Genomic DNA, 20,131 nt, shown 5'->3' on the forward strand with positions numbered 1-20,131 from the left:
ATCATGGAGGGGACCTGGATCTGATGGGACCATGACCAGATGACTGCGCTGGATTGTCTACACTACAGTCAGATTTGATCGACTGGCTAGATGGACAAAAGCTATTCGATGTACATGTATGCACATGGATGTAACCAAAATAAAAAATAAAATAAAATAAAAAATAAACCCGACCGACCGACCCTGGTGCGGATGAGTGAAGTGACCCGAAACAACGAATTAATTCTAGGTGGCCTTATCTCTCTTTTTTTAGCAAGAGTCCATAATCGCCGTTATTACTACTTACATTTGCATGTATTAGGGGGATTATGAACTCTTGTTTTTAGTGATTGGAGTACATGTAGCTCAGACACCGTTTGGAGTGTGTCGTAAAGATGTATGAGCGGATGGCTACATGTAGTGCACTAGTGAGTCTTCGCACTTTGAGAAATAACTCAGGCTGTCAAAATAAATCCAAAATTCTTTTCCCGGAAAAGTGCGTTTTCGTCCGATTGTTCTCGAGTCTTTTGTGACAAGTACAGGATGTCAAACAAACTTTTGGAGAGTCATTGTCAAGCGCGTCAACGGTCATATCAAACTCACCCATCTACTGGCGTACTGCTTTTCTTTTCTTCTCCTGAATGAACGCGAGCATGTACATTGAGCAACACTGCGCCAGTAATTTGTTTTTGTAAAATTTGACTGTTTGACGAGTGGTGCAAAACCACCACTGGTACAGGCGGTATTTCACCTCCCACTAAACTTATTTTCTAATCTACTAGTGTTAGATCTAGTGGAGTAGCTCTACTGGCGAAAATGTTAGATTCGGCGACAGCTTGCGTGTGCTGCAAGGAGGAGCGGCCAGAGTCCGGACGGTTGCTGGATTGTCTGCATGTCCTCTGCGAGAGTTGTTTGCGCGACCAGATCAATCCCTTGACTGGTGGTATCTGCTGTACGATGTGTGGAAGGAACACCGTCACTGAGTCAACACAGAGCCAAGCTGCGGATGAGAGCATCACTCGGATGCCGCTTGGTGGACATCAGCGGCTTGTGAAAGCGGCTGGTCTCCTGTACCATAGTCAAAGCTCTGAGGCGTCGGGTGCTACTGCACCGGGTACAGCTGCGGTAGCTGGCGACCAAGAAGGAGGTGGGTTGAAGTGCAGCATTCATCACGGCCAACTTCTTTCATTGTACTGCAAGACATGCGATCGACTGGCCTGTGGCATGTGCGGCTCGTCGCATCTTGATCATGATCACGTGGTGGCGTCCACGAGGAAAGTGTGCAGAGAGAAGCAATGCTCTGTGGAAGAGCTGTTGGAGAGTGTGTCTTCCATTGCCGGCTTGTCGGATGTTAAACTGCTCGACCTTCGTCTCAGGAACTTGACCACTGCCACTGAGCAAGTTAATCAGCAAGCGGAAGAAGCGTCTGAGAAAGTGAAGGAGTATTTCAAGGAGTTACGATCTGTGTTGGATGAAGAAGAGCAACGTTTATACTCAGAGATAGATCAGCATCGCTGGCGAACCCAGCAGCACCTTGAGGATGAACAGCAGCGTATCCACAACAAGCGAAACACGCTAAGCAGTATAAAGGCCATTGGTGAGAAACTGACGCAATCTCTGCCCCAGCCATCCAAGGCAATCACGCCGTCAGACATTCACGTCATGCTGCTGCATGGCAGTCTAGCTGAAGCAGCTACTACTTTGTCGCCCGAGGATCTTAATATTCCAGTAGCACAGTTGGTCGGCAAGTTCGGTGTTACAATAGCTGAGAAGAGCACGGATGGTATTCGGACGACTCTGAAAGCCGATGCACGGGCATTTCACACAGTAGTGGATGTCATGCAGTCACGGATCAAGAATTTGGGGAAACAGCCGGGATCTGAAGAATTTAAGCACAAACTCAAGTTCTCCCTGCGTGATCATGCCGGTAATGTATTACACGCAAAGCAGGTTCCGGAGGATTTTGAAGCCTCCATGATGTTCCCAACGGGAGATCTCCAAAGGCTACGCCTGTCAGCTGATGCTGCTAAAGTAGGCGTATGGGAGAGTGACCTCTTTCTGACGGAGCCAGGTGGATACCCTATTCATTTGTCCACTGCTGAAAGGACACGCTATCCCTGGATTTCTACGACCACCAAGCGTGTTTTCACAGACCCTTTAACACTGCAATCCTTGACTACACCTGGACATGATCATGCGCACGTTCCATTCGCCGAAGTTGCGGGCAATACAGCTGTGGCAGTGTCTAAGTGTGCGTTCTCCGGAGCAAGCAGGAACTGCTGGAGTGCTCAAGTGAAGTGGCAGACGCAGCACAACATCTTCATGGGCGTTGCACCGTCAATAGCTGCTTCTGCTGATGGTGCAGCGTCAGGAAACTCTGAGTCCAGCAGTATAGCCTATGGTTGGTGGTCAGCCAATACTGTTCGTCATGGTCACGTTGACCAGCGCACGGCAGATCTCAACGAGCTGAAGAGTGGTGACAAGATCGTTATCACCCTGGACTTGCAGCGCAAGAGGCTGGAGCTGCTGATCGCTGGGATGAAGAAGTGTGAAGTCCTGGACATGTCTGCTGATTGCGCAACACCAGGGCGTGCGTGGCATCCAGTGTTTTGCCTCAGCAATGAAGATGAGAGCATATCTGTTATCTGAAGAAATCATCCCTGTGCTGACAATACCGATACCAAGAATTTAAACCATTCAAATCCATCACTACACAACGTTTTACTAGCTTACTTCAGTGCGTCCACTTGTTCAACGCTACAGCAATATTTAAAGATAAATTTGCAAAACGTTCGGATCTTTAGAAGTTGCATCTGCGCCTTGATCCACGGAGGGTGGTGGGGTTCCTACGGATGCGGAAAACTGGGCCTCAAGCTGAGTCTCATGCGGACCGTGAATGTTTCTTTCCAAAACTTAGTACATGGATATCCGCTTTCCAATTTCTGGGTGTATATGCAGGCCAATTTCTGGGTTTCTGCAATTTTTATTTAAATTTTTTATTTAGCTTTTCTGCGGCCTATGCTGTGTTTCGAGAATAATGTTACTATTTGGACCGGTGTATTCTCTGTGTCTCAAGCTGTCAGAAGATGCAGAGAACAAAAATTCTCAATAGTTCTGCATCTTCGCAACTAAGAAACCTTCATTAAATTTCATAGCTCTGCACAACTTGCACCCTTCCTTTGATGCTCATCGCAGTTTGTCCAGTTTGTACAGTTTGCGCCAGGGTGACTTGTCCCATTGTCCCCCGGGCATAAGCAGGTCCGTTTTGAGGAGGAGCATAAAATGGCATCCGAAAAACAAGGGCAGATGCCCAATGAGGCTGTTATACACACCTGCTATTAAAGGCATAATTGTTGACCTAATCAGGTCCTTTTTCAGAAGGAGCATAAAATGGCATCCGAAAAACAAGGGCAGATGCCCAATGAGGCTGTTATATACACACCGGCTATTGAAGGACCATACATAGCGCTTCTTGTCGATTTGGAATAATATTTTAGCAGCCACTATAGGATATATCCCAAAAGTTCAGCGTTTGCTTGTGAATTTGGTATTTCTCTTGCATTATTATTGTCTTGTACTTCCACAAAGCTCCCAGTCCACATCATGACAATGGTCTGAGTCCTTTTCTCATGACGATTTTCTGTTCTTTTGGTCTTTTGGTGAAGAATATAATATTATAAGCATAATCGGCTGTTTTCTCGAGCATCCTGTGAGCATCCGCTAGAGCATGATCTGGTCATTTCCCGAGCATAATCTGCTTAACCGTCCAGATAATGATTCGGCGTTGGATTGCAGTAAGGCGAGCCATAGTGGTGGGTGCAGCGCTCATCCACACGAGCATGCCGTAGATCTACTTCCGGACCGGTAGGAAAAGACCTTGTAGATCACAACGTATCACCCATTATTCCAGTCACTGTTGCTGTCGCATCCACTCGTATGTCGCATCCACTCGTAGTCCACGTCCACTGATATCGACCGAGGTACCTCTCTTTCTTCTGTGTAATAGTGACATGTACCCAGCTAATGTCTCTGCTTCGTTCAGGGAATTCAGAATAGGAAGTCTGCTGTACCACCCGCTCTTTTCTTTTTACTTTTAAAAGCGATTATTTGTAACATGGAAATTTGTTCCGTGGCTCACCATCTGAGTTCTTACAGCTCTTTTTCATTTTCTGCTGCCCCCGGTTATTTCTTTTATTAGTATTATTATTTTCTTTGCCTTCGCTTTCTTGTTATTGGGCAACTTGCCCGTTAGAATCTGCGAGGTAAAATAAACAACAACAACAACAACAACAACAACAACATCACGGCACCTGGAGTCCAGCACTCGTGAGGCCTTCCGGAGGAAGCCGAGCCTCGAATAGTCAATTGCCTGATATAGTGATATGAGCTGTGAAAGACAGGTGTTGGTTAAACAGCACACCGAGGATCTTTCGGATGCAGGCGAACGTGGTGACAGGAGTTATGATGATAACACCAATGAAGCGGAGCGTTTCTGTGGATGCTGAGTTGTACTGACTGAATACACGGAACTAACTTCAGAGCTCTGAAGCACACAGGGCAGGAGCTGAAGAAAAAATAGCGTGGTGCACCACAGTGGAACGTATACATGGGACTTATTAGGGCAGAACAACTGGCTGTTGCCCAACGCATTGGATGCATCATGCAACTGGCAGACCTGCATCATGCACTGTCTGGAAATGAGTGTTTTAAAATTGAGATACACGGAATAGTCGAGGCTGGTGATCATGGGCTGAGTGGAAGGTGATCATGGGCTGAGTAGATGGTGATCATGGCCATGGGCTGAGTGGAAGGTGATCATGGGCTGAGTGGAAGGTGATCATGGGCTGAGTAGATGGTGATCATGGGCTGAGTGGAAGGAAGTCAAATCGGGCATCCAGTTTCTCAAGTCTGTGGACTCGTCCCGCTTCGCCAATGGGCACCGTACTGGTGGTGCGTCTCCGGAACATTATTTCGATGCTGTGTTCAAGAGCTTCTGTCTCCTGCCAAGCATATTACGAACTATGATACCAAAGTGCGCCGCTCAGTCGTCGGGAGCCTCAATGCATCCCCGCAGAGTCCGGGCTCGCCAACAGTAAACAATGAGAGCGTGCACACATGGCTGAAGCAAGAACGCACTGGAATTACCCCCCCCAAATTCTTCTATTTTGACATGTGTGTAATGTTATTTGATGTGTGGATTGAGTACCAGCTTCAACAGTCCTATTATTATGCCTTGCATCAGGAGTTACTCTGGGGCTTATTTTTCGGCTATGGCTGTTTCTAGTTTTGTGGTTTTGTTGCTTGGTTCCACCTCCAACCAGGCTTATGTGTGTGATCAGCTCATCTTTCACACTGATATACACTTGTGGAGATATGCAGGGCAAGATAATGGCTGCGGTAGCTGGCGACCAAGAAGGAGATGTGTTGAAGTGCAGCATTCATGGCGGCCAACTTCTTTCATTGTACTGCAAGACATGCGATCGACTGGCCTGTGGCATGTGCGCCTCGTCACATCTGGAACATAGTCACGTGGTGGCGTCCACGAGGGAAGTGTGCGGAGAGAAGCGACGCTCTCTGGAAGAGCTGTTGGAGAGTGTGTCTTCCATTGCTGGCTTGTCGAATGTTAAACTGCTCGACCTTCGCCTCAGGAACTTGGCCAGTGCCACTAAGCAAGTTGATCAGCAAGCGAAGGAAGCGTCTGAGAAAGTGAAGGAGTATTTCAAGGAGTTACGATGTATGTTGGATGAAGAAGAGCAACGTTTATACTCAGAGATAGATCAGCATCGCTGGAGAACCCAAGAGAACCTTGAGGAGGAACAGCAGCGTATTCACAACAAGCGAAATACGCTAAGCAGCATACAGGCCATTGGTGAGAAACTGACGCAATCTCTGCCCCCGCCATGCAAGGCAATCACGCCGTCAGACATTCAAGTCGTACGGCTGCATGGCAGTCTAGCTGAAGCGGCTGCTAGTTTGTCACCCGAGGACCATAACATGCCCGTAGCACAGTCGGTCGGCAAGTCGGGTGTTGCAATCGCTGAGAAGAGCACGGATGGTATTCGTGCGACTCTGAAAGCCGATGCACGGGTATTTCACACAGTAGTGGATGTCGTGCAGTCACGGATCAAGAATTTCGTGAAAAAATCGGGATCTGAAGATTTTAATCTCAAAATCAAGTTCACCCTGTATAGCTGTGTGATCATGCTGGTGGTGTCTTGTACTCAAAACAGGTGCCGGAGGATTTTGAAGCCTCGATAACGCTCCCAACAGGAGATCACCAAAGGCTACGCTTGTCACCTGCCGATGCTGAAACGGGTGTGTGGGAGAGTGACGTCTTTCTGACGGAGCCAGGTGGATACCCTGTTCATTCAAGCTCTGTTGATTACCCCAAGAGGCCCAGCCCCTGACACAGATAACATTCGAATTCGCTGTGGGAATGCAGCCCTTGCAGTTGTGGAACAAGCGCGGTACCTGGGCGTAATGGTAGATGGGCAGCTCTCCTGGGAGCCTCACGTCAATCACACAATCCAGCAGGTGCGGAAGTCAGTAGGTGCGCTGTGGCGGAGCCGCCGAAGCCTCACCCTGGCGTCAAAGATCCTGTTTTACAGGTCGATGATCCAGGGTAGGTTGTCGTACGCTTCCAACGCCTTTTATCCGTCACTTCAAATTGGCAACATGGAGCCCCTCACACGTCTAACGAAGTGCGCTATCCGCGGCTTCTTCGGTCTGCCACCGTGGTCGCGCACGAGCCCGATCTTTGAACAGCTCCGCCTCACCACCCTGGAGGACATGTTTAACATTAAGCTCCTCATCTTTGTCCGTCGTTGTCTGTTCTCCCGAGCTAGCTCCCTCTTCACCAGCTTCTTCGTGAGAGTTACTGGTGACCGCACTCGGGGAGCAGCACATCACCTCGTTCGAGTACCATTTTGGCCCGGTCCTGCGGGTCGAGCGACCATGCAGTTCATCGGCGCAGTCCTGTGGAACCAGCTCCCGCCTGATCTCCGTTCCGAGCCCAGCCACCTTCAGTTCTGTGCCCTGCTAAAAGCGCATCATGGCTCCGTTTAAATGCTTTTCGGCTAGTGTGTTTCTGTGGTATAGCGGACTGAAGAATAGTAAACGTGTTTTGCAATATATGTATGAAGCTATTTTGTATATAGTATGTTCCCATTCCGTTTTTGCTTTGGTGTAGCCCTGAGGTTGATTGCTTATTTATTTCTACCCTCCTCTCTCCATACTTCTGTCCCCCCCCTCTCTCTCATTCCTTCTGTCGTCCACATGTATCAAAGGAGGCGAAATCGCCTGTTTGTGGTGCGACGTTAAATAAACTTCTACAACAACAACAACAACATTCGTCCACTGCTGAAAGGAGCGGCTATCCCTGGGTTTCTATTTCCAGTCGGGGCGTTTTCGAAGAACCTATAACACTGCAATGCTTGACCACGTCTGGAGATGATCATCCGCACGTCCCATTCGCCGAAGTTGCGGGCAATACAGCTGTGGCGGTGTCTAAGTGTGCGTTCACCGGAGCAAGCAGGAACTGCTGGAGTGCTGTAGTGAAGTGGCAGACGCAGCACAACATCTTCATGGGCGTGACGTCGTCAATAGCTGGTTCTGCCGATGGTGCCGCGTCAGGAAACTCCGAGTCCAGCAGTGTGACCTATGGTTGGTGGTCAGCCGATACTGTTCGTCATAGTCACGTTGACCAGCGCACGGCAGATCTCAACGAGCTGAAGAGCTGTCACAAGATCGTTATCACCCTGGACTTGCAGCGCAAGAGACTTGAGGCTGAGCAGCTAATCGCTGGTATGAAGAAGTGCGAAGTCCTAGACATGTCTGCTGATTGCGCAACACCAGGGCGTGCGTGGCATCCTGTGTTTTGCCTCAGCAATGAAGGTGAGAGCATAAATGTTATCTGAAGAAATCATTTCTGTACTGTAGGACAATACCAATACCAAGCATTTTTAAACCATTTCAACCCATCACTATACGTTTTACTAGCCTGCTTCGGGTGTCCACTTGTTCAGTGATGCAGCGAAATTAAAATTTAATGTAGGTTTGCAACGGGCAAACCAAAGTTATCATGCCACAGAAGCACTCGCGGCCAGCGCCTCGCAGGCAGTCCGCAACGCCGGCTGTCATCGTACATCGTCCCCAAGCGTGGGAAAATGGCACATGCGCCAGCGTGGGACTCGCAGCCTTGCTTGCAGAGAACAGCAGCGAGACCTTTCTATGCAAACAAATTTCAACGGTTTGAGCACCTTGGCTTGCAATATCAGCAGTGTTGTGCGAATTTTCTAGCTAGCCTATCATGAGTCGTTTTCAAACAGCAGCACCAGGAGATCCGCGAGCTAATCCGCTCCTCCATCCGAGAAGCCATTTCCGGGGACGACTCTGGCGAGCCGGATGCTGATATCGCCTGCGCACAAGACCTGAACTCGGCGGGTACTACTGTAGTACTGAGGTAGGCTTGACTCTGACGTGCCTGTACATGCATCTCCACCACATGCCCACACCCGTCCCCTGTGTGTTGCACATGTGGCCGAGAGTGGTGGAGAAAGTGCGGCGAGGGGAGTTCGTAGATTTAGCACTCCTCCTCAGGCTCCTGCGCCCCTCAGCAGTGCCCGCTGAACCCTCAGCCAAACGTTTCAGGCTCGAGAACGACTCGGATGGGTCAGTAGTGCTGGCCCCAGCATAGCAGAAACAGCGAGAGTCGAGTATAGACAGTGGCCTGGGCCGAAGCGTGGGCAGTGTTGTCCATCATTGTAGGCATGCAACGCACACACTACCTGAACAAACTGTTGGTAGACCAGCATCACGTCCTAAGGGTGTTAAGGTGGCAGACTACCCAAAAATTCGCTGAAAAATCGAATTTGTAAATTCATATTGAGCGCTACGTCAGTTGAAAGAGCATGAATAGCTGCAAATTCTCTGAAAATTGTGTCCCGATCTGACCGGCCGTTCAAGAGTTATGGCCGAAAATGTGCCCTTGCAAGGAAAGATTTTTTTGTTGCACGCTGTCATTTGTTGGCAGCACTGTATTTGAATGTGAGCAGACCGTGCGCAACTTGTCGTATCATGGAAACACGTGTAAGTGTGCAGAATTTTGCTCCAAGTCCAAAAAATCAGGTTTTTGAGCCACGTATTGGGCTGCACGGCGGCGGGCGAAGCCCGCCGCCGTGCAGCAGGACTTTTGCCAGCACCCTCGTGACGTTGCAGATATGTGGCTTGATTATTGTAGTTGACATTGATTTAGTGACTTTGGCAAGTTTGAGTCGTGTCAAGAAGTCAGGTAGGATTCAGTACTAGGCAGTAGTGAAACGTGAGTGGTAGTCTTTGCCGGTTTCTGAGGGTATCCTGGATTTGGTGTGCAGCGCTGTGGAAATGGCTTGCTGTGGAGGTCCCAGCACTGGATGTTGTATCAAAGGTACGACCTCGTAGCACACCCTAAACCTAAAAAAATTCAAAAATTGACTTGGGTCTGTGGGAGTGTGTGAGAGAACGCCCACTCGTTCCGTTGTGACAGATTCCAGGGCCTCGTTGAGGGGCCCTACCCCATCACCCATGGCTGCTTCTGGACTTGTTCTAGGTTTGAGTCCCGCGCACGAACAGAATGAGCACGAAAATGTGAAAAAATTGTAAATGCATTTTGTTTGGCTCCTGGGTGGCTCGCACACCGTGGCACTATGCCGGAAATTTGAGTTTTTCCGGCCTGGAAAGCCTGTCAGTGAGGCGCAAGAACTTGTAAATCATGTCCTGAGGGCCAGCATAGTGGCAGGAGTGTGTGGTCAAAATTTCACTCAAATCCATTGAGAAACACCAAACTTACGGTCAATTGAATGCCATATGAAATTTATGGGTAGGCTGCCCCCTTAAGGTGGCAGACTACCCAAAAATTCGCTGAAAAATCGAATTTGTAAATTCATATTGAGCGCTACGTCAGTTGAAAGAGCATGAATAGCTGCAAATTCTAGTAGGGCGCAGTCACCCAGTTTCGGTGGAAGTGCGCGAGTTCGATTGGGATTCAAGTAGGAAGGGAGCGTCTCAGCTTCCTCGGACCAAGACCATTCGACTCAGCACCCCGAAGACTACAACTGGTGAAAATTTGATTTTAGGGTATACTTCCCCTTTAAGCATTCTACCCTCAGCAAGAATCTTAGATCAGCTTTTGACTACCCTGATGTTGTGGATGCTCACCTGGGGCAAGATTGCATGTCTTGGTGTCATGCCAAATAAATCGGGTGGGCATCGCTTGATCATGCATCTTTCAGCCCCGGAAGCTGGTCCGATCCGTGCGCATGCGCTAGTCGTGTCTCTTGCACTGTCATTGCTGTTTTGACTCTGGAGCATGCAACTTGCGGAACATTTGTTCCCACACACTTTCCTTCCCAACCTCCCACCCGTTACCTCAACTCACGTTTCTGGCGCACACATGACGTTGTATTTCTCGCTCAACATGTTTCAGTTGCATATACGGCATCGGGCGTGTTCTTTATCTCTTGCCAATATGTGCTTGCCATGCCTACATGATGCCAAATCGCCATTGGGGTTATACACCCGGTTTTTCCCTCACTACTGCGTCCGTCGGCGCGAGGGTTTTTTCCCGGCTGGCTCGGTCCAGGAAAATTAATCTGACGGTCCCAAGTGGTTCTGCATCATGGCCTATTTCTGTTATCCGCATGCACATCTTTCCCATTTGAGACACACTCTGTTCTCAGTGCTTGCTTTCATGCCTCACTCGTGCTTCGGTTCACATCTGGCTGCGGCCAACTACCCTTCAACTTTGCGTGTTGTCGCTATTGCTGTCTATAATCTGTGTGTACCAGTATATATGTGGCGCGAGAATGTATTCTTACAATCCATGAGAATATATGCTCTCAACTGTCATGCATACCTTTATATTTAGCATTAGGTGGCTCTACTCAGAGTCATTGGCGGCTCCATGCGGAGTCATTTGCCGGCTCCATGCGGAGTCATTTGCTCCATGCGGAGTCATTTGCCAGCTCAGCTCTAGCGGTCCCGAGCAGAGCTATCATACTAGTTGCTCGAATCGGCGCTCCCATGGAATGGCATTGCACTATTCAGAGACATCAGTTGGTCCAAGTCCCCCAGCCTTCAGCTCTTCACTGACACGCCTGGCGTCGGTTTCGGCGGGCTTTACAACACAGCACGGTTCTATGGCACATGGTCAGCAGACCAGTCGGATGGCCTATTTCGCAGCATTATCTGGCGGGAACTCTACCCAATTGCCATTGCGCTCTCTTTATGGGGAGAGCAATGGGCGCATCATGCTGCCCAACGCCAACAAACAGACTACTTCAATAGAGCACATCATCTCCGTCAGACGCTACTGATAAAGGCCGGCGACCTAATTAGGGACTCAGTAGCCCCAAGTTCTGCCCGCACATACCCGCCAGGGTCTGGGGCGTATCTGAAGCTGTGTACACAACTGGGATGCCAGCCGGGTAGGCCGTCGGTAAATGACTTACTTGCATTCATCACCCACTGCGTACCCGGTCACAGATCTAGCGCAACCATCCGAGTATATGTATCCGCCGTGAGGTATTACCTCCTCTGCCATGGTGGGCCGTCACACACAACTCAGCACGATAGAGTTACAGCAGCCCTGAAGGGAGCGGAGCGTCAGCAATGGCAGCACCGCCAGCAAGCAGCACCGACACAATGACAACGCCAGGCTATCACCCAATCAGACCTGCAGCAGCTCTTGACCGTGATCCAGCGCTCCCACTACTGCGAATCGGACAGGTGCATGCTCTGGGCCACCTTCATGACAGCCTTTGCGGGATTGCTCATAGTGAGCGAGGATACTGCCGCCTCTCCCCGCTCCGTTTCGAATGGCCGCACTCTGACCCTGGGTCAAGTCTCACTCACTGGGACTCAGATCAGCATACGACTCGGGATAACGAAGACCTCCCAACGTGGCACTGGGGGCAAGTCATCTTGCAGCCATGGTCCGGCAGCCAGCTCTGCCCTGTCCAAGCAATGCACAAGTACCACGCTATCCGCCACGCAACGCCAACGACGTCACCGCTGTTCATATTCCGAAGTGGGCAATATTTCACAGTCAAAGATGTGAACTACTGGATGACGAGAGCCCTAGATCCGGGTGTTAGCAGTCACTCCCTCATGATTGGCGGGGCTACTGCAATGGCCGGAAGGAATGCCTCAGCTTGGCAGCTCCAGAAGGCCGGCCGCTGGGCTAGTGACATGTACAAAACGTACCTCCGTGTGCCGGCTGGCCTGCCTACTGGCCAGCAATGAGCCGGCTACACTGCCATGTGTGCATGCGCGTGCTGCTGGGCACTGTTTTTGTATCAATCCTGCCCAAAGTACTCTAAGCACTCTGCACCCCCTTATGTGAGAATATGACCTCTCAGCAGCTTGCCCGATTAAGGATCTCTGCTCCAGCCTGGACCACATACTCAAACTCGTTAACGCATTGTGTTGCGCACTGTCACTGCTAAGCCTATCTGCATGCATGTAGCACAGCGTTTACTCAACCGCGGAAAGAAAGCAAGAAAGAAAATATGGCTAAGAGCAGTGTGTATAAGCGGGGTTGCCACTAACCACTGACTCTTCTTGGGGAAGCAAGCAAAGCCCCTCAGCTGAATTCATTTTGGAACAATTCTCTGCATGAGCTTTCAAGCACTGGCGGCACGCGCTGCCCAGCAGCAGGACCACATGGTCCCAGCAGGACCAGCTGGTCCCAGCATAGACACATTGTGTCCAGCAGCCGGGCCAATTGGCCCCAGCATACAGCAGGACCGTCCGGTCCCAGCAGTCATTTGACTACCTGCGCACAGCCGTGCCCCACATGGGCACAGCAGCATTAGTTAGGACCACATGGTCCCAGCATAGACACATTGTGTCCAGCAGCCGGGCCAATTGGCCCCAGCATACAGCAGGACCGTCCGGTCCCAGCAGTCATTTGACCAGCAGTCATTTGACTACCTGCGCACAGCCGTGCCCCACAAGGGCACAGCAGCATTAGTTAGGATCATTGGCCTTAATCTCTTGCACTGCCTGCCATCTACCAGCATTGTTACAGAATTTTCTACAATCCCGCTTTGCGGGGCCGCCGGGTATAAATGCATTGTTGCAAACAATTCGCTGATTACAAATTCTGTTACAAAACACTTGATATGATCCAGCCGCAGCAGCTCGGCAACCCCAACTTCCACTTGCTTGATGTGCGTGTGGGTGATAAAGGTTCATTTGCAAAACGCAGTACATAGATATCTATTTTCTGGGTGCACGTGCAGCACAAGTTCTGGCTTTCCGTATTATTCTATTATAATTCCAGATTTTATTTAGCTTTTCTAAAGCATATGCTGTGTTTGGAGAACGAGACAGCTTGAAAGCTCAGTGCCCTGCGCTATGCTGTGTTTGGAGAACGAGACAGCTTGAAAGCTCAGTGCCCTACGCTATGCTGTGTTTGGAGAACGAGACAGCTTGAAAGCTCAGTGCCCTGCGCTATGCTGCGTTTGGAGAACGAGACAGCTTGAAAGCTCAGTGCCCTACGGCTACGCTATGCTGTGTTTGGAGAACGAGACAGCTTGAAAGCTCAGTGCCCTACGCTATGCTGTTTTTGCCTAGCTCATCATGCATGTTACTAGAACTGATTGGCTACATCATTGTATTGGAAAAGCGTTTCCATTATGTCAGTAGACTCCATAGCTATTATTCGGGACCTTGTGTCCACGTGTCATACACAACGCTATTCCACATTCAGCGCATAATTTTTCTCTTTGTCTGTCCCTGCGGGAATTTGCGGAAAAAGTCCTCGAAAACTTGCGCAAGAAATTGCGGCAGAAAACAACAAAAAATGCGGCGAAAAGTGCGGAAAGATGCGGAACTTGCCAGGAACTTGCAGAATCATTGGCAGGAAATTGCGGATTTGGGCCAAATCACGAAATTTGTTGCATCAATAGAATCGCTATTTGCATACTGTGGAAATAACCTACGTACAGGATCATGGAAAGCACTGTATACTACGTGAAAAGTGCAGAAAACAACAAAACACGCGGGAAATCGCGGACTTTTCAGAAATTCGCGGGTTTTGGCCAAAATCGCGAAATTTGTTGCATCCGTGGAATCGCGAATTCCTGGAGGGACAGCTTTGTAGAGTTTCTTTCCCGTTCTCTTTGTACAAAAGCAAAGTGATGTTATAAAAAAATATTTTCTCCTATACGCTTCGCTCACTCTTGCTTTTCCAAAAAAGCATAGCGATGTTTTTTCATTTCTCCTATTTTTCAATACATAACATGGGATTCGAACCCGCACTATCGCCCTGCATGCATTCCCCCAATACACTTCGCATACATACACATTCTTCCAAGTTGGTTCACGTCGACGCTTCACTCACTCTTTCTTTTCCAAAGCATGGCGATGTTTTTTCATGTCTCCTATTTTTTCAATACATGACACGGGATTCGAACCTGCACTATCGCCCTGCATGCATTCCCCCGATACACTTCGCATACATGCACATTCTTCCAAGTTGTTTCACGTTATGATCTTGCATTTGAAAGCCCCATTTGAATAACGTGGCCAGCTGTCTTTGATGGTACAGTACAGTAAAATGTAAGGGATAGCGCCAGGCATGCTGACGTCGTCAGGCACAAACAAACAAATATGAAATTAAAGCTGTGTGGACTCTGGCCGGCTAGCACCAGACTTTACTCAAGTAACGTCTTTTGCATAGCTACGGGAATGATGGTAAAATAGATTCTTGGTTGGAGGAAAGCAAATCAGCACACGAAGCACGTTATAAGAAGGTTATGGGACATGCTTGCTACCTTGTTAATCACCATTGTATTCGACTTGGAGAGTAATGGTACGAAAGGCTTAGTTGAAACAATATTATGGCCTCTGTGCTTCGTGTGATGAGGATAATGTTACTATTTTGACCAGTGCATTCTATGTATCTCAAGCTGTCAGAAGATGCGGAGAACAAAAATTCTCAATTGTTCCGCATCTAGGAAACTAAGAACCCTTCATTCAATTAATTTTCATCATAGCTGCTTCCGTATGCTTTTTCCTGTCATGTCGAAGTCCCAGTTGTTCACGAATACATCTTGAATTTGTTGTCCTTGGAATGCCGGCTTGGATAAGCTCAGTTCAAAAATTCAATATTCTTCAAGTCAGTCAGTCCTGGTGGCGTCACAATAGCACCCAGGAGCACATGTCTACACTTGTGACACAAGAGCACGGTTATGATCATAGCAACAATCTGTTTTACTGGAGCATTGTAGTCAGGACGGGATTTGCTACACATATTTTGCAAAACTTTTTTGCACTAAATGAACACTGTGTATTAAGCAGGGAGTGGCACTTTCTTGCAGGTTTGCCGAGTGGAAAGTGCGATGGACTTCTCGTGTGCTCTGGATACCAGTCGTGAGTCAGTCAAGTGGGATTCCAGTCGGTAGAAAAAGCGTGAGGTCCCACTTAGGGACCGCAATTCTTAAAAAATGAATTTTAAAGGGGAAGTTAAGGCAAAAATTAAAATTTCACCAGTTGTAGTCTTCGGGGTGCTGAGTCGAATGGTCTTGGTCCGAGAAAGCTGAGACGCTCCCTTCCTACTTGAATCCCAATCGAACTCGCGCACTTCCACCGAAACTGGGTGACTGCGCCCTAGGAGATGGGGATTTGTATGCAAAATGTCACTAAAAGCGCCATTTCGTTCTTATAAAAGCACGGATGACCGCGATTGGCCCATATGTTGTAGTCTTTTGGACGCTGAGTCGACTGGTTTTGGTCCGAAAAGGCTGCGATGCAGCGTTCTTCCTTTATTCCCAATCGAACATGGTTGAACAAGCGGTCACGTGCTCCTGGGTGCCAAAATCACCTGGTCACCACGCCAGCAGGCGACAACTTTCACACCAAGGTTCAACTCGAGTGACAGGACTGCACCCAAAAAAGGTCAAAACAGGCTGTAAGTTGTACCCTGCAGGCACGGTGACCAGGTGACTGGTGTACGCAGGAGCACGTGACCGCTTGTTCAACCATGTTCGATTGGGAATTAGGGGCGAACGCTGCATCGCAGCCTTTTCGGACCAAAACCAGTCGACTCAGCGTCCAAAAGACTACAACATATGGGCCAATCGCGGTCATCCGTGCTTTTATAAGAACGAAATGGCGCTTTTAGTGACATTTTGCATACAAATCCCCATCTCCTAGGGCGCAGTCACCCAGTTTCGGTGGAAGTGCGCGAGTTCGATTGGGATTCAAGTAGGAAGGGAGCGTCTCAGCTTTCTCGGACCAAGACCATTCGACTCAGCACCCCGAAGACTACAACTGGTGAAATTTTAATTTTTGCCTTAACTTCCCCTTTAAAGATTAAAATAGAGCCACAAGATCGATACAGTGTTCAGAATAAAATTATTATATATATCCTGAGGCGGATGGAGGAGACTTCTGCGTAAACTGACTACACCACAGATGCGCTCTGCGGCCTACCCCCCCCCCCCCCCACACACACACACACATGCACCCACACCCACAAACACACACACACACATACATACATACATACTCAATCTGCAGACAGAACTGTTTCGTCCTTTGTGGACTCGTCAGCGCAGCACAGAGGAAATGAGGCCGAACCTGATAGCAATGGAAATAAAAATTTCTAATCAGGCCCGAACGTACCTTGCCAGAGTGCTCAAACTGACAAGTCAGTGAGCTCTGCATAACGCAAACAGCAAAGGCACTACCCCACGCAAGAGTGCTCAACTGCTACAAGAGCAGGAGCGAAATACCCATACATACATACATACATACATACATACACACACACACACACACACACACACACACACACACACACACACACACACACACACACACACACACACCTCAGACCTCAGACCTGCCCATCGCGGAAGCGATGATAGCGAACAGCTATGTTAGACATAGCAACTTGTGCTGGGATTACACCATTCAACAGCTTGCAAGGCTGATGAATTGACCGCCACTATTTTTAGCCTGGTATCCACCACACAGCTGATTGAAGTGACTTTTTTTTCTGGCCAGTGAATCCCTATTTTTCATTTTTCCAATTTTTTTCTTTTTTCTTCACACACACACACACACACACACACACCTCAGCCTCAGACCTCAGACATGCCCATCGCGGAAGCAATGATAGCGAACAGCTATGTTAGATATAGCAACTTGTGCTGGGATTACACCATTCAACAGCTTGCAAGGCTGATGAATTGACCACCACTAATTAGACTGGCATCCACCACACAGCTGATTGAAGTGGCTTTTTCTGGCCAGTGAATCCCTATTTTTAAATTTTTCATTTTTTGTAAATTTGTTTTTACACGCACACGCCACACCACGTACTCCAGCATACACTGGCTGTTGGTAACCACCCAGGAGAATGAAAGAAGAGCTAGGAGAATGAAAAAGAGAAGAAAGATGTGTGCGACCATAATCGTCGGGAACACACACACACACACACACACACACACACACACACACACACACTTACTTACTCACAGCAAGAGCAGGATAAGTTAGGTTTGGCCTGGATCACAGTAAAACTGATACTGTACGAGATAATTTCAGAAAGGTTTCAGGCATAACTCTTACTCGCATTGTGCTTTTAAGGGCTATCAAGTAGACTGCCTACACAAGCAATCAACAACTTCTGAAATCTAAATGTAACCTGGCAGGCACTATCAAGGAAAGGTTGTCGCCGTGCGACTACTACTGTGACCCTGATCTAACAATACTCATGCCAGTTGCACTACAAACAATCCACTCATGACATCTTGCTCTAAAAAGGCGAGCTGCCTGCAAACTTGGATTCACACAAGAGCCATAAGAACACGAGGTCAATCTTGGTGATCATAAAAAGGAGAGGCTGATTAGGAACGCGCATGCCTAATTTATACGGGTCAAGATCGCGCATGCCTAATATGCGCGCGTACCATACTGCGCATGCCTATAGCCATTCAGAATATGGAAGGAGCGCGGCAAGGTCAGAAAAAGTAGGCTCTAGCACTACAAATTTATGTCTAAGTGATAATTATGGAAATTACGATCGCGTTCGCGACATTCCGGCCAGCGAGAAGAAATGAAGAATGATACTCAGTAAACATATTTACACAATGAACTGAATGTCAAGAAAGGAACATGCTATGTAAATAGCTCCGAATACTGTCAGCCTTGAAATTCATGAATACAAATCTGTGCCGAAAATGATCTACGGTACCTAAACGACGCAATGGTGGGAGAGCTGTATCAAACTTGACTCAATGATACCGTTACTATACTGACTGACTGCATGATATATTGACACTAGTTACATCTTCAGATCAACTTACTGTTCATGCATCTGAATACTCATCTTGAAAGTTCACCTTCGGAAATAAGGCAATCTACCTTTAAACTACTTCAATAGAACATGTATACTGCAGTGTATCTAGCAAAGGAGGTTCGCATAAGCAGCATGTTCATAACAAAGATCAGAAGGCAATCGTGTTCATGCTGTGTATGTACAGTGTATAGGTGTGTGGGTGTATGTGTGTATGCATGTGTGAGTTTGTGCCTGGGTGTACAAGTGTTCAGACCATCATAGCATAGCTTACTATCCAGTGCACTCATTCTTCTTACTAAACTGCTCCGTCTCGTATAAGCTCACCTAGCTGTTCTTGAAACCGAGCTGCTGCGTGCCGCTTGGGCCGAGTCATGCTGGTGGTATCACTACTGGATGCGCTCTCAGTTGCCGGTACTGGTTCGGGTTCACTACTCACCTGTGCTGGTGTTGATGGACATTCCAGCGGGTAAAGATGACATAGTGACCGTCTGACTGTCCTACCAGTGGGGAGCTGAATGGTGGCGGATCTTGTCTCACCATCTGAAGATTCGTGCAGTTTCACAATGCGGCCGATTGGCCAGCTAACTCGGGGCAGTGTTTCCTCGCGGATGATGACAACTGTGTCAACTGCTGGCTCGTCAGTGGCACGAATACGTCCTTGTCGTAGCTGGTAATCGCCACGCTCTCTCAGTGTTGCTAGATACTCGTCTTGCCATAATTGCCAGAAGCGATTCAGCTGCTGCTGACATACATTGAACTTCTGGAGAAGTAAATCACCCGAGGTTTTGACACAGAAATCTGGATCATTCGTATCTAACTGCTCACCCGGCAGTGTTAGAGTGTTGTTGAGGCACAAGAAGTGCGCTGGTGTGAGGATAAACCCATTGAAATCCTCACCCACATACGTGAGGGGCCTACTGTTCAGAATTCCCTCTACTTCTGTCAGCAGTGTACAAAGTTCCTCGGCCTTTAGAATTCGTTTACCGAGGGATTTCCTGAGCATTCGCTTTACGGACTGGACGAGGCGTTCATACACCCCTCCCATCCATGGTGATAGTTGAACGATAAACCGCCATTCAATACCCATAGTGGCAAGTGTCGAAAATACATCCGCATTGGTATTAATGGATTTCCACAATTGCTCCATTGTGACGTCTGCCAATTTAAACTGTTTAGCATTATCAGACACGATTGTAGCCGGTGTACCGCGACGAGCGACGAATCGCTTAAACGCCATTAGAAAGCTGTCAGTAGTCATATCTAGTACAAGCTCTAAGTGTAACGCCCGTGTTGCCAGACAAGTGAACAGTACCACCCAAACTTTCTTGTTTTCTCCATTGGCTTTAACAGTCAGGGGCCCAAAGTAATCAATGCCAGTCCTGACAAATGGTGCGCTGCGGGTTACCCGTTCTTTGGGGAGAGGTGCGAACTTGGGCATTGCAAAGGGGCCACCCTCAAACCGTTTGCATACCTTGCACTGATTAACTACATTCGTGACCTCTTTTCTGCCTCGTGTCACCCAGAAGCGTTTACGTAATTCCACAAGCGTGTGACTAGCGCCAGCGTGGAGAACTCTCTGGTGTACATCAGAGATGATCAATCTCATCAGCGCACTCTTTCCGCAGAGGAGAATCGGGAATTTAGCATTTGATGGCAGTTCTGCATTCTTCATCCTGCCTCTGCACTTGATTAGGCCATCTTCTTCATCAATAAAGAGTCCCAACTTGAACATCAAGTCGCTCTTGGTTTTCTTGTTGTTCTTGATGGCTTCCAGTTCTGCTGAGTAATCAGTGGCTTGCGCAT

At 48.4% G+C, this 20,131-nt stretch overlaps 1 protein-coding gene across 1 annotated transcript; it reads left to right on the top strand.

The window, feature by feature from the left end:
* Positions 1–666: 666 nt before the first annotated feature.
* On the top strand, positions 667–3,702 carry LOC135824014 (uncharacterized). The gene has a single exon (XM_065336905.1). The coding sequence runs from the start codon at positions 796–798 to the stop codon at positions 2,626–2,628; it is 1,833 nt and encodes a 610-aa protein (XP_065192977.1). The 5' UTR covers positions 667–795; the 3' UTR covers positions 2,629–3,702.
* The last annotated feature ends 16,429 nt before the right edge of the window (positions 3,703–20,131 follow it).

This window comes from Sycon ciliatum, chromosome 8, assembly GCF_964019385.1.
Source record: "Sycon ciliatum chromosome 8, ocSycCili1.1, whole genome shotgun sequence".
NCBI lineage: Eukaryota > Metazoa > Porifera > Calcarea > Leucosolenida > Sycettidae > Sycon > Sycon ciliatum.